This window comes from Rhinolophus sinicus, linkage group LG02 (genome assembly GCF_036562045.2).
Source record: "Rhinolophus sinicus isolate RSC01 linkage group LG02, ASM3656204v1, whole genome shotgun sequence".
Classification (NCBI taxonomy): Eukaryota; Metazoa; Chordata; class Mammalia; order Chiroptera; family Rhinolophidae; genus Rhinolophus; species Rhinolophus sinicus.
In genome coordinates, this window is record NC_133752.1 from 148,256,968 (window position 1) to 148,271,157 (window position 14,190).

At 51.7% G+C, this 14,190-nt stretch overlaps 1 protein-coding gene across 1 annotated transcript; it reads left to right on the forward strand.

The window, feature by feature from the left end:
- Window positions 1–443: 443 nt before the first annotated feature.
- KRT82 (keratin 82) lies at window positions 444–12,183 on the forward strand. The gene is made up of 9 exons (XM_019724351.2): window positions 444–848; window positions 2,693–2,901; window positions 5,325–5,385; window positions 6,062–6,157; window positions 6,517–6,681; window positions 9,206–9,331; window positions 10,937–11,157; window positions 11,383–11,414; window positions 11,942–12,183. The coding sequence occupies exons 1-9, from the start codon at window positions 444–446 to the stop codon at window positions 12,181–12,183; spliced, it is 1,557 nt and encodes a 518-aa protein (XP_019579910.2).
- The last annotated feature ends 2,007 nt before the right edge of the window (window positions 12,184–14,190 follow it).

Sequence of the window (14,190 nt, forward strand, 5' to 3'; positions counted from 1 at the left end):
TCACGCATATCTAACTTGGCCTCTAATCCCAGGGCAGCCAGGGAATATCATTCATGCTTCAGTTCCTATAAAATGGCGTAAAGTCCCAACTCTCCCTTTCCTTGAGGCTGAGCCACTGAATATGCCAAACATATCTGTCTGGTGATGAAACCCTTTCATAACCCCAGTAAACAAGGAAGATGGACACGTGAGACTTTTATAGTGACCACCAGCACTGACCATTGGCTCCTTCTCTCTGCCCTTTGCTACTCTAATTATCCACCTGGGTACTTAGAGCTGCCAATCTCCCAAGCTCATAATCCTGACTTAATGGTGATTGGGGGGTTGACCCAGCTCAGCCCTCCATCCCCTTACCCGATAAAAGGGTGGGAGCTGAGCTGACTTGATAGTTCTCACCTCCTATTCTCCCACCAGGGCCTGTCTGTCCGCCTCTCTCTCCTGCCATGTCGTGTGGATCCTTTCAGCAGGGCTCCAGATGTGGCAGTCGGAGCTTCAGCTCATGCTCAGCCATCCTCCCCCAGATGGTCACCCACTATGTAGTGAGCAAGGAGCCATGCCGGCCCAGGGATGGCAGGGGTCTCTGCATCCTGGGCTGCCTCGGCTCACGGAGCCTGTGCAATGTGGACTTCAGGAGTCCCCAGGTTGCGTCCAGGTGTGTCCTACCTGGTTTCGGATACCGATTGGGGGCTGCCTGTGGTCCTTCTGCCTGCATCACCCCTGTCACCATCAACGAGAGCCTACTCGTCCCCCTGGAGCTGGAGATTGACCCGACCGTGCAGAGGGTGAAGAGGGATGAGAAGGAGCAGATCAAGTGCCTCAATAACCGCTTTGCATCCTTTATTAACAAGGTAAGAGGGAGGGTCCAATGGTCCAGGACCATGGGATGCAGAGAACACCTTGTGTCTGATCCGAGGGAGCAGGAAGAGACTGACAATAGAGAAGGCTCGGTTCATCTATTGGTCTCTCCGATACTCCATGACCATTAATCCTTGAAAGCTGGTTAGATCAGGCTCGGCACAAAACATTTCTGTTTGCTGGTCTTTTTCTTTTTTTTAATATGTCCTCTCTCTCTGGATGTTATCTGATAAAATCACCAACATTGCCTGAGGTCAGACTATAAGGGGAATTTCCAAAGCAATGATGGATATTGAAAAGAACAACCTAAAAGACAGAGAACTGCCCTTCCTGACAAGGCTTTAACAATACAGCCCCTTTCTGAGTGCCTAAGCTGGAGAGACCCTTGAGTCTGGAGGCCAGAATGGGAACTGTGACCTTGGAATTTGCCATCAGCTTAGTCCTGGGATGAGGAGAAGGTGGAGCAGTTAGAGCTAAGGATAAAAGGTGGTCATGGCCAAAGTCTTATATCTGTCGAGCTCAAAGCCACAGCTCTGAAAGCCTTTGGGGAAAGGTGACCTGTTGCCTTTGGAAGGCCCTGAACTTGTTTGTCACCCTCAGCTACTTCTGGGCCTGTCCCCATACCCCAGAAAGTCTCCTGGGGTTAGAACACACGCCAAGGGGTGAGCCGATATTTCTGGTGACCCCAAGATTTAGGGCATGGAGTCCTGGGCTGGAAGTCAGGAGACCTGGACCTCAGTGTTGGCTGCACTCCTGACGGTTACCCTGAGGCCCTGTGCAAACCACTCACCTCTCAGCCTCAGGAACCCAGCTGCCCAGAAGGGAAAGAAGCAACGATAGCAGGAAAATTAAAGGAGGTAATACAGGCAAACATGCTCCACATAGGAACTTGTTTTAGCACATGGGAACTGTTACACTTACAGGTTAATTTTGAAAGCTCACTGAGTTCTGGTTGTAAATTCATTTTCACAACGTGGGCCCTGGCTGTCAGCAACACCCCCACCACCCTCTGTGAGAGCTTCCTGGTGACATGGCCATTGACCGGAAGTCGGCAATGTTACTTCCTCTGTGGTTTTTTTGAGAGACAATGCACAGTATGGAAAATCCCAGGGTGAGGACTGGCGACCGCATTCCCTTTGCCATCAACAAGCTGGGTGACAGTGGTCAATTCACTGCACTTCTCCTAATCTCGGTTTCCAAGCCACAAAAATGGAGGAACTGGGCCAGCCGCTCTCCACATTACTGTGACGGGGCTTTTTTTGGACGTAGCCATGCAGGCTGGGGCAGAGTTGGTGAAAAGAACTTCAAGTCCTGGGACAGAGCCTATGATCTGACCTTCTCCCCAAAGTGTCCCTGGGCTGTAATTGAAAAAAGCCCGACTCCTCTCAGGTATGAGTTCTCAGGTATGAGAGGAGTTAGTATAAAGATCTGCAAAGCATTTCCCATGCACAGCCCCAAGTAGGAGCTTGAGGGAAGAAAGCAAGGCTTAAAGGGATGGGTGGCCCGGCCCAGGGTACAAGGCTGGAACGAGGCAGGCAGGCAGGGTGGGAAGGAGGACCTGTCCCAGGCCTCATGGGGCAGCACTCTTTCCATCACAATGTGCAAACCCTGAGTGGTAGGTGGGTCCTTTACGCTCCCCAAGGCAGGGGAGACACAGAGACGTAACCTCAGGTGCCAGTCTACGCAGAGACCCTAATCTGTCAATTTTAGCATATTGGCAGCCGTGTGTCAGTAAAGAGAGCAGAAACTGATGTAACTGCTCCCACCACCATTTATTCTCTCCAAACCATGGTCCCCAGGGTCCCAGCTGCCAGTGACATTTCATTCTTGGCTGCAGGTCCGGTTCCTGGAGCAGAAGAACAAGCTGCTGGAGACCAAGTGGAACTTCATGCAGCAGCAGAGGAGCTGCCAGAGCAACATGGCGCCCATCTTTGAGGCCTACATCGGCACGCTCCGGAGGCAGCTGGACTGTGAGGCCGGGGACCGGGCCAGGCTGCAGTCAGAACTCTGCAGCCTCCAGGATGCACTTGAGGGCTACAAGAAAAAGTGAGTGTGCTCCACCTTCACCCTGCCAGGGGGCCCAGGGTAAGCTACAATCTGGCCCCCAGCATCCCCACCTGTAAAAAGTTTTAGGGAAGCCCGAAACGATGTCATTAGGTGGTAGAACAACTAGGTGGGATAATATAGGCAGAGCATCTAGGATACTGCCTGTGCGTCACAAAGCAAAGCTCTGAAAGTGCGTGTATGCGTATGTCTTCCTTTCCCTTCCCACCGCCCGGCCTAAGGAAGGCCCTCACCCTTCCTCTCAATGTAAAACGAAATCTTTTCTCCTGTCATTTCCGCATTCCACGGCTCTGCTCCAAACCACCTGTTCTGCCCTATGTTCCACCAATCCCTTTGCATTTTCTGAACCACTTTTTATTCCCCAAACCCTCTTCCCTCTAAGTTTTTGCTCCCCCCGGTTCCTTCTTCTAATAAGCCCCCTCTCGGCATCTCTTCAAATCACATCCAGGCTAATATATCCCACATTTTCTCTTACCCCCTGACTCTGGCTTCTCCAATCCTCCATTCACAGCTGGAAATCATCACCCCGTCTCTCTGACAGGTTCTCTGTCTCCCTTCCCATTCCTTTGTGGTGAAGGTTCTGTAACCTGCTAGACTTGCAGCTCAGACTTGACACACAGTGACAGAAGGTGGTTGACAAGCATATGATAATGACAAGCTTGAAGGCTTGTAGATCCAGTGCTTACAAGAATCGAAGGCCCAGATAAATTGCCTCATGGTCTTAGGTGGGCCTCTCCCAGCCCAGGGTCCCAAAGGAGAGCATGTTGGTAGGAGAGGGTTGAGAGAGACACAATTCCATTGACAATAAACAGTGTGACTATGCCAAGAGTGATGGTTCATAAGGGACATGGGTCAGCAGAGTGGAGCCACATGGGAAACACTCATGGTGATTATGCCAACCACAAGCCTACTCATGGCTGATGGAAAGGGCTGGCTCCTTCCCTCAAGATGCCCCAGTCCAATAAGCATAGGCCTCTGTGCACACACACCAACAGCTACAAGGTGGCACAGGGCAGAAGGGGAGAGGAATTCCAAGAGAGTGAGAGTGCAAAAGGGACCAACGAAGGCTTCCTGGGAGAGGTGCCATTTACTCCGGGTCTTAAAGGATATGTTTCATTCTGGTTGCTTCTTATAAAAGAGGAGTCCAGAGTAGACCCTGGAAAAGGAGAAGAGACAGGAACAGGTGACAAGAAAGGGCCAGAGTGTGCCAAGTAAGAGGGGACGACTCAAACAGACAGTGACAGGTGAGATGTGACAAGGGCATGGGCTGCGTGAAGGCCAGCTCTCAGCAGGAGCAATGCCTTTTCGAGGGGTAAGACACAAGATAGCCAGGAGACATGGCTTGCAGCTCAGGGTGAGGACTTTGGACTTTGAAAGAGGGACAATAGGAGAAGGATGTGATTGGGTGGTAGTTTAACAAGAACAGCCAACACTTCCACAGTCCATATCCTATGCCAGGCCTAGGGAGCTTTGCAGATATTAACTTCTGTGATGTGTTAACTCCTAACAGCCCCACGAGGCAGGACCAGTGTTATCTTCACCCTGCAGATGATGACACTGGGACACAGAAAAACCAAGTCACTTACTCAAAGTCATACGACTAGCATATGTCGAGCCAGGATTTAAACCTAGGCTGTAGGCTCCAGCGTCCAGTGTCCGTGCTGCGGCCGAGTTCTGCTGGAAGAAGGAAGGATGGGCATCAGGAAGCCCAGTGAAGCTTTTAATGGATTGATGTTGCTCTTCAAACTGAGTCATTCTGGACAGACAAACACCGTGGCCTGAGTCTGTTGCCTTGGCGGGGGAGGGGGCGGTGTGCAGGCAGTGAGTGGGCGAGGAGCTCCCTTGGAGCCTAGAGGAAATAGCTGGGCTGTGTCTATGGGTCTGGTAAAGTGGGTAATTGCTACCTCTGTAACTGAACTGCAGGTGGGGGCCCGGCTCAGGTCTCTCCTGGTAAGGAGGGCACAGGGTCAGCTGGGATTTTGGTGACCGCAGCCAACTCTCAGAACAACTCAGCTGTGCCAGCAAAAGGCAGCCAGCGTTTTGCCACCTTCCCAGAGGAAACAACCAGATGAAGTGAGCTTCCTTAGCAGCAGGACAGAATGGAGGACACCTTAAGCAGGACTTCCCAGAGGATGACCCATCACAGGAACAGGCTGGCAGAGATTGGGAGGGGGGTAAACTGGCAAAGTGACCAATGAGCGGCTACGATAATAATCATCTGTCCCGAATGGCTGGAGGAGTTAGAGGTGTCCAGAGACAGAGGATACACCTGGTGACTCCTTAGGGCATTCAGTCAGTGAGAGGCAGATTGGCACCCCCAAAGCCCCCTCCCTCAGGCCTGATACCAAGACCCCTTCTAAGCCCCACAAGCTGATTGAAACATTTTTTCCTGCCCATTCCACCAGATATGAAGAAGAGCTGTCCCTGAGGTCCTGTGCAGAGAATGAGTTTGTTACCTTGAAGAAGGTAAGGGAAGATGGCACCGGGAGGGAGGAAGCACCCTGAGTTGGCCCAGCTGGCCTCGGGACACACAGCCCTGGCACTATGTCCAAACATGTCTGCAGCCCACCCACCTGCAAAAGCGCCTCTCACCCCTCAGATCCTGGTGACCCTGGGAAAGAGGAGGGCCAGTGTCCCACACCATGTGCTAAAGGGGAGTGATTGACCTTGCCTCCACCTCCCTGCTCACGTGGCCAAAGCGAGTTAGGAATGTGTTTACACCTGCCCAAGAAGCTGGAGATGTGGCTAATGCCCAAACAAAAACAAAACAAAAACTCTGACTCAAACCCCAGAAGATGAAAACCATTGCCATGATTCCTCAGACAGATAGCTAAGTATTTCCTGGCCCAAGGCTCACACAGTGAGCTCTGAGAAACTTCATTTAAGGCTCCTTTAAACCCCGCTCCCTTCAGATCCTTTCCCAAGAGGGTGACAGGCCCAGGTGTGGGATCTGGGGCTGGAGACCCCTCCCTCCATCCTTGGCTTTGTGACCCCTTCACTTTCACATGGGCTTAAATGAGGAGAAGTGGGTCCCACACCTGCCACCTGCCACCAGCTTGCTGGGAGTGGCCCAGCTGGCAGAGGGGTGGCCCTCCCATGCTCCCCCAGCCCCAGGTTATGGCTGTCACTGCTGTGATTGCAGGATGTGGACACGGCCTTCCTGATGAAGGCTGACCTGGAGACCAACATGGAGGCTCTGGTCCAGGAGATCAACTTCCTGAAAGGCCTGTATGAGGAGGTAGCTGCAGCCGCACTGTCCAGAGGTGGTAGACCCGGGGCCAGTTCTGTGAGGGCGATAGGGTGGGAAAGCTCCAGCGTAGTGGGTACATTTCAGGGCAAGCAGACTGAAAAGTGAGCATGTGAAGAAATCAGCGTGGGACTGCTGGTTCTCAGGCAGTGAAAGCCCCCAGAAGTTGGATCACCCAGACCTTGGCTCTTGGGTCTCTGTGTAACTAGAGGGTGGGGGACAGAATGCAGGTTGGTGATGGAAGGCCCGGGACAGCTATGCCAAGTCCTGTGTAAAGCTGCTATGGAAGGTCCGAGCAGTTTCTCCCCCTTTATCTTCAAAGAGCTCACCTGTCCTCACCCCTCCCCTAGGAGATTTGCCTTCTCCAGTCTCAGATCTCAGAGACCTCCGTAGTTGTGAAGATGGACAACAGCCGTGCACTGGATGTGGACGGCATCATTGCTGAGATCAAGGCCCAGTACGATGACATCGTCAGCCATAGCAAAGCTGAAGCAGAAGCCTGGTACCAGTGCCGGGTGAGAGCCGGGTGGGGAATGGAGTCCCCAGACTACTCTCCCCCAGAAAGTGGGTGAGGAGATAATGAGAGAGTCATGCCAGGCCCCAGGCCAGGTGCCTATGGAGCATGTGGGACCTCACAGACAGCTCAGGCCGGTCATCAGGATGCCAGGGTGCTCCTGCTTTATTCACCCACAGACCACCTGGAAGTGAATTCAGGGAATTCAAGGAATACTAATTGGCAACGATGGCAAACAGGGCTCTGGGCTTCAGGGCTTCGGAGGAGACTAATGGCATGGAGTGGTTACCAATGGTGGAGCAAAAAGGATGACTAAGGGGCCCCAGACTTATGTCATTAGGGGCTTGCTGGGAGGGCAGTTGGTGTCCCCAAGGGCAATTTGGTTTAACAAAGAGTATCATCTCAGTCTCAACTGCCCTATCTGTGAAAGGCACCATGCATCCACTCACTCACTCACTCATTCATTCATTCATTCAACTGTTTCTTGAGCAGCCATCATGTGCCAAGCACTGTTCTAGATGCTGAATTCCAGCAAGGAACAGAGCAGACAGTAATCCCTGCCTTTGTGTCACTTTCATTCTAGAGGCAGGGGCAAGGGAGGGACAGACAACAAGCCAGACAAATAAGTACATGCATGTTAGATGGTGAGGCATGTTATGGAGAAAATAAATCAGGGTAACGCATAGGGAGTCTTGTGGGAATAGAGTTGTAAACAGGGTGTCCAGGGAAGGATGGCCTTACTGAGGTGCGTGGCACCACGAGGATACTAAGAGTCAAATCGTCCCTGTGCTCAAGGAGATTATAGTCTGCTGGGAGAGAAACGTGTAACCAATCAAACATAAACTCAAGGCAGCACGAAGTGACTGCTAAGGTAGAGCATCAGGCCAAGGGAGTGTGATGATGGAAGGAAGAAACGTGTCAGGGAAGACAGAGGCATTGGCATTCGATCTGGAGCTCAAAGGCCAAGTCTGATTTCAATAAGCAGAGCATGGGGTGGGGAGGCAGGGGGAGTGTGTGTTGGCTGAGGGGAGGCAGAGGCCAAGATGCAGAAACATGGACGTGAGTTCCTGCTGTGAAGCACCATGAAGGAGATGGTGCTGGAGGGGAGGGGTAGCATGGGGCCAGATCGCAGCAGATCTGCAGAGCTGAGCTGAGGACTTTGGACACTTTTCTGAAAGCAATAGGTATCACTGCCCAGGGATCGGGGGTGATCAAAGGTATCAAACCTTGGCCTGGAGTCAGTTCCCAGTGACTCAGTCTGTGGCCCATCTACAACAGGTTTCACCACAGCTGGCCCCCCTCCACTTGCTCCCCTGGGCCACCCATCTGTCAGGTGGACTCAAGGAAAACAACATCCATTACCCATCCTCTTCAATCAGAACCAGAAAGACAACTCTATTATTGAAGGATTGTATCTAGCTGTGAGAATCAGAAATTTACAACAATAAATAGTTAAATTCAGCTTTCACGTTTTTCTCAAATAACTTGAAGCACAGAAATAGACAACCCACGGATGACATGGGAGTTCTATGTCACCATCAGAGACAGAGGCTCCTTTTAGCTTTTTATTTGGCCCTCCTTGGTACTGCTTTAATCCTCAAGGTTGCCTCATACCCCAAGATGGCTGCCCTAACACCAATCTCACATGCTCCTTCCAGGCCAGAAGAACAGGGGGTAAAAGAAACATGCCAACTGAGTCATTCCCCACCTCAAGGAGCTTTCCTGGAAACCCTATCCAGCAAGAGCCATAGGTCTCATTGATGAGAAGGCTGAGCAATATTCTCTTACCTGGGTTCATTGCCACTCCCCAAAAAAAGCAGAGTTCTGTTTGAAGAAAAGGAGAGTGGATATTGATTAGGCCACTACAGGCTTTCACACAATAACCAAAGAGGCATTTGTGCTATATCTTGTTTTGCAGTTTCTATGCAAAACGTTCCCATCCATTATAGGCAGAAAACTTAAGTTGGCTAGTTTTCAAAAAATCTGTATGTCATCTATAACACACTATTCAGAGATTGATTTCAGAGTTGGAAGGTTAAAAAAGAAAGTGTTAAGCCAAGATAGGAGGTAACATTGCATTTTGCTTTCGTTGTTTTGGAGGAGATATACAAACATACTCAGCCTGGGGGCAGACATGGTCTGTTCACAGGCCTTGGTCTGTCCATCATCCCAGGCTGAGCACGGAAAATCCTTCTGAGGCCCAAGGATATCTAAAGGAGAGGGAACCCTCAGGCTCTGGGGGAGAGAGAAAAGGAGAAGACACAGAACAGCTAAAACAGAGAGGGGAGCTGGGAGCTTGGAAGAAAATGTAATAAACTGACCATTCAGAATTGGGGCGTGAGAAAGGACTAAGGAGCATCACAGAAAAGGACAACAAAATTGACCAGAAATGGGAAGAGGATGGGGAGCAGAACAACTGTAAAACTCCAGAGAGCACCTGAGCCAGGAAGTCACAGGAAGAGAGACTTGGGACAGTGAGGTGCCACGGCCGGGGCACTGGGGTTCTGACCTCTAGGTCCCCGCAGTATAAAGACCTGCAGTTGAAGGCTGGGAACCATGGTGACGACCTCGGCAACTACAAGAATGAGATCCTGGAAATGAACAAGCTGATCCAGGAGCTGCAGCAAGACATTGAAAACGTCAAAGCCCAGGTGAGGCCAGAAAGACCTTGTTCTGAGGGCCCATCCCAGGCTGACCCACTGCCTGGTGGTGCGGGGCGGGTCCACCCTCCCTGGAAGTGCGGTGGATGAGGGAATAAACTTCTGCTGCCTCGACTAAGAGGGCATAAGACCTTTCTACAAAAGAGCTGACCAACAGCAGGAGGACCAACCTCAGGGAATGGTGAGGTTCCCAACAGAGGCCAGGCAACCTATTGTCAAAGATGAAATAACAAGAGTTCTTCAGTAGATGGGAGCATAGAAAACAAAAGATGGTCTCCATGGTCCCTTCCAACCCAAAGACTATAATTCTATGATTCTGAAATACAAGGTGACTCTGCAGAGTTCATAAAATCAGACCTATCCTAGTCTCCCATGCTAGGGAAGACCAGACACTTAAAATCGATTAGCCCAAAAGAAATTGCTCAGCGGATCTAAGAGAAATGCTCAGATCTCCTTAAGATGTTATAGACAGGAGAACTGGTCCCAGTCCCCAGAGGAACCAGATGTCACAATCCTAGGATGAAACCTACAGCAGATTTGAGTCTGTCATATAAACAAGATTGTAGGACAAGCTCACTCTTCACCCTGTCTCTCCTTTACGCTGTACTCTGACACTATGTCACACTCACCACCCTTCTGACACCAGATGTGTGGGTTTTTTCCCACACCAAGTAATTCTGCCCCACCAGCTTGGTGTCATACAATTTAACTCAATTCTGATACTATCTGCCTGGAGATAGTGTCAGATCCCACGGGCTAAGGGCTGTTTTACGAGTCCCACAAGACTGCCCCGCTTCAGACGCCAATCAAAACTCCAAACTGCCACCTGAGCTTCTGACCAATCTGCTGTAAGTTGGAACCCTGCTCCTCGGGCTCGATTAATTTACTAGAGCGGCTCACAGAACTCAGAAAAGCAGTTTACTTACTATCTACCAGTGTGTTATAAAATGATATGATAAAGGATACAGATGGATATCCAGATGAAACAAAGGTGTAGGGCGAGGTATGTGGGAAGGGGTGCTGACTTCCATGCCTTCTGGGCACCACTCCTTCAGCATCTCCGCATGTTCACCAACCGGGAAGCTGTCTGAACCCCGTCCTATCGGGATTTTTACTGTTGGGAGGCTTCCTCACATAGGCGTGATCAATCACCATCTCCATTTCCAGCCCCTCTCCCCTCTCTGGACGATGGGGGGCTGGGGCTGAAAATCTCAAGCCTCTAATCATGGCTTGCTCTTTCTGGTGACCAGCCCTCTTCCAGGCGTCATCCAAAGCTCACCCGGGGTCACCTCCTTAGAACAAAAGGTAATGCTATCACCAAGGAAATTTCAAGGAATTTAGGAAATGTGTGGCAGGAAGTGGGGTCAAAGACCAAATATTGGAGCAGAAGATGCTCCTAGTACTTTTATTACGTAGGAAATTACAAGAGTTTTAAGAGTTTTGTGCCAGGAACCGGGGGCAGATACACACACACACACACACACACACACACACACACACACACTTTCTGTTATCTCACAATGAGCATGTTCTCTCTATTCTTCTGACAGTCAACCTAGGGCTCCCCAATAATGCTTTCTGTGCCCCCTCCCCCAGCGCTGCAAACTGGAGACCGCAGTGACCCAGGCTGAGCAGCAGGGCGAGACGGCCGTCAGCGATGCCCGCTGCAAGCTGGCCGAGCTGGAGGCCGCCCTGCAGAAGGCCAAGCAGGACATGGCCTGCCTGCTCAAGGAGTACCAGGAGGTGATGAACTCCAAGCTGGGCCTGGACATTGAGATCGCCACTTATCGCAAACTGCTGGAGGGCGAGGAGCAGAGGTTAGTCAAGGATGGGCCCCAGGTGTGCATACTCTCCTGCCCTCTGGTTGCTGCTTCTGCTATTGCCCATCCCACAGTCATGGAAAATCCAGAACAGCACACAGCCACGGGCCCCCCTCGTGAACATGGTCTGTGGTGCAGGCAGGAGAAGGGGGTGCCACGCGCCGATTGAACTTGTCCTCATTGATGCCGTTACCTCCTGTCTTCTTTTTCCTCTCACCCCAGGCTCTGTGAAGGCGTGGGGCCCGTGAATATCTGTGAGTACATGCATAGTCCCCAAGGGCTCTGGGGTCGTGGGGGCTGATCAACCCAACATAGACACAGCACCCCTGCCCAGACCACGGCATGCCTACCACCCCAGAGGGGTTCTGTATGCCAGGCGCTTCTGGCGGGAGGGAGAAGCTGTCCTGTAGCACTACCCACGTCTTCGGGAGTCAGAATGAGGGACAGTGATGCAGCACAGTCCCAGTGCTTCAGGGCCCAGGAGCTGCAAGGAACCATACTGACCAGGGAAGGCCTTTCTGGAAAAAGAGGATTTGAAGCAGGCTCAGACAAGCAGAAACTGAGAAAGGGCCAAGGCACTGGGAAAAGAGGAGAGGCACGTGGGGAACCTGTAAGCACTTTATGGCTGGTGTGGGAGACGCACAAGTTGGTAATTGGGACGGGGGAGTCCTTAGAGGTAAGTGGCAATAGGTGGGGGGCAGGGCCTGGCTGAGACAGTTAAGGGCAACGCCCTTGGATCCACACAGTGCAGGGCCCTGAGCATCCCTTCCTGTTCCCACAGCCGTGAGCAGCTCAAAAGGTGCTGTCTTGTGTGAGCCATGTGTGGTCAGCACGCCCATGCTGAGGACCGACTGTCCAGGGGGCACCAGTGTTTTCAAGAGCAGTGGGGCCTGCAGCTTTGTGGGCACTGGTGAACTCTACGTCCCCTGCGGGCCCCAGGGGCTCCTGGGCTGCGGGAGCAGGCAGAGCTCCGGCATGAAGCGACGGGCTGGGAGCATCTCCTCCTCCTGCCATAAGTGTTAGCACCACCCCAGGGGCTGGAAACCCAGGGCACAGGGCACCATTTTCCAGCCTGGATGTTGCCCGTGACTACTGGGGCGGAAGACAAGGAGATTCCAAAACCCCACGTTCCTGTTTGACCGCAGGTTTCCCTTGGGTTTTCACTGGGAGCCGTCCCTTGGGTTCATTCATATCATCCAGAGTCATTTTTCACTTAGCTATGTGCAGAGGGGGTCGGGGGATAGGGGTAGGATGCAAAGAAAGAGAATGCATTGCCCATGTTCCCTAGACGGCTGACGGTCAGGCCCTCGTGTGGCCAAGAAAATGGCGACAGCCACCAACCACTTTTCTTCCAGATAAAATCCAAAAGGGCACATCACAGTTGTGCTTTGTGGATTATCTCATAGAAGTTTCCCCACAAAGCCAGCACCCCCTGAGCCCTGGGCATCCCCCACGTCCCTTACCTCCGATTCTCATGCACCGAAGTGAACTTCTTTTAACACCCACCTAAAACATGCACTATTGCAAATATCAAAAGGAGACATTCCAAAATCCCATTCTGAATTCTGAAGCCACGGGCCAGGAATTCACGATCACTCAGAACCTGTTCATAGTCCTCTCAGCACACAGAAGCAACACGTGGCCTTCAGGCAGTAGATTTACCTGCTCAGATGTGTGGAACTCACACTATGAAGGTACATCTTTTTCCTGAGCTCACATTGGTCGCTGATGATGGGAACATGCCTAGAACAAAGGCAAGGGGACATGGAATTACTGGATAGAGGGACAATCAAGAGCTGACATCATCTGCTCAATGGAATCAAGCCCCACCCCCACCTTCCGTACATAGCCACCCGGTTCCTACTCCCTCTCCCTTTATTTCCTCTTGCTTTGGGTCTGATCTGAATGTGTTTTAATGGTTACAGTGATGTGGGGCTGCCCCAGCAGACTCGAATGCTCTGGTTCAGGGGCTTCAAGGGAGGAGGAGATGCCAGGCCCGTCCCATCCTTCTAGAGGCCCCACCCCTAGTGCTGCATCCACAGAAGCCCCGCCCACCCAGGAATCCAGTCTCTGCCAAGAGCCTGTGCGCTTGCCTATTCCCAATAAACCAATTGGTCACAGGCTACAGGAATCAGGATTATTCAACCTGCTCTGTGGGGTACAAGAGGAGGAACCTCCTCTGAGGGGGAACATATGAGCAGCCTTTCGGGTCTGGAGACGGGAGGGCTTGGGAGAGGAAATTAATGTTATTATGCAAACGGAAAAACTACATATGAATGCTTTGCAAGTGGTCTGTGGAATAAATGTGGATCCATACAAACTGCACTTAAAAACTGCACATCACGCCTTAAAGTTCATGGGACCGCGTATCATGTATGTCAATACCCAGCATCCTCCAAGCCCTGGGCTCTGCCTCCCCATCCTGGACCAGTCTGGGTGTGCAGGACACCCAGGCAGAGGAAAGCCATGAAGATGGTGCAGCCCAGCCAGGGAGGAGAACCCTCTAACCTCTACTCCTTTTTAAGAAGCGCCAAGATCTGGAAATGAGACTTAGTAGCAACAGTTCCATCCTTTGTGGGGCCCCAATACCCTCCCTGTTGCCTCACTGATTCCCCAAAACAACTCCCCCTAGTGGCTCCCCTGTCTTGAACATTGAGGTGCAGCCCCCCGACTCCCACAGCTCCACATAAGCACCTATTGTGCACCAAGCCCGGCGTGAGAAGCTGGTGACACAGAGGAGACTGAGGTACCCTCTGAACCCTGGAGAGCCTCTCAGCCTCACAGAAGAGTCATTAATGAGAGCCAGGCAGTATGGGGGCAGTGAGAAAAGGTGACTCATGGTTATGCCTGGCAAGGGGCTTAGAGAAAGATTCACAAAGACTGTAAGGACAGTCTTAACAGAAGTCTAGGGTTACATATCCAAGGGCAGCAAATTCAGAAGAACCTATCCATTCACTTCATTCACTCAAAATATATTTATCAAGCACCTGCTAGGGGTCAGGCCACCCAGTGGCTGGTGACACACTGGTG

Bases quoted from the DNA above. Each gene is read 5' to 3' on its own strand.
- KRT82 (XM_019724351.2), top strand. From the start codon at position 444: ATGTCGTGTGGATCCTTTCAGCAGGGCTCCAGATGTGGCAGTCGGAGC. The intron at 2,902-5,324 runs GTGAGTGTGCTC...CCATTCCACCAG, and splicing joins CTTGAGGGCTACAAGAAAAA to ATATGAAGAAGAGCTGTCCC. The intron at 9,332-10,936 runs GTGAGGCCAGAA...CCCCTCCCCCAG, and splicing joins TTGAAAACGTCAAAGCCCAG to CGCTGCAAACTGGAGACCGC.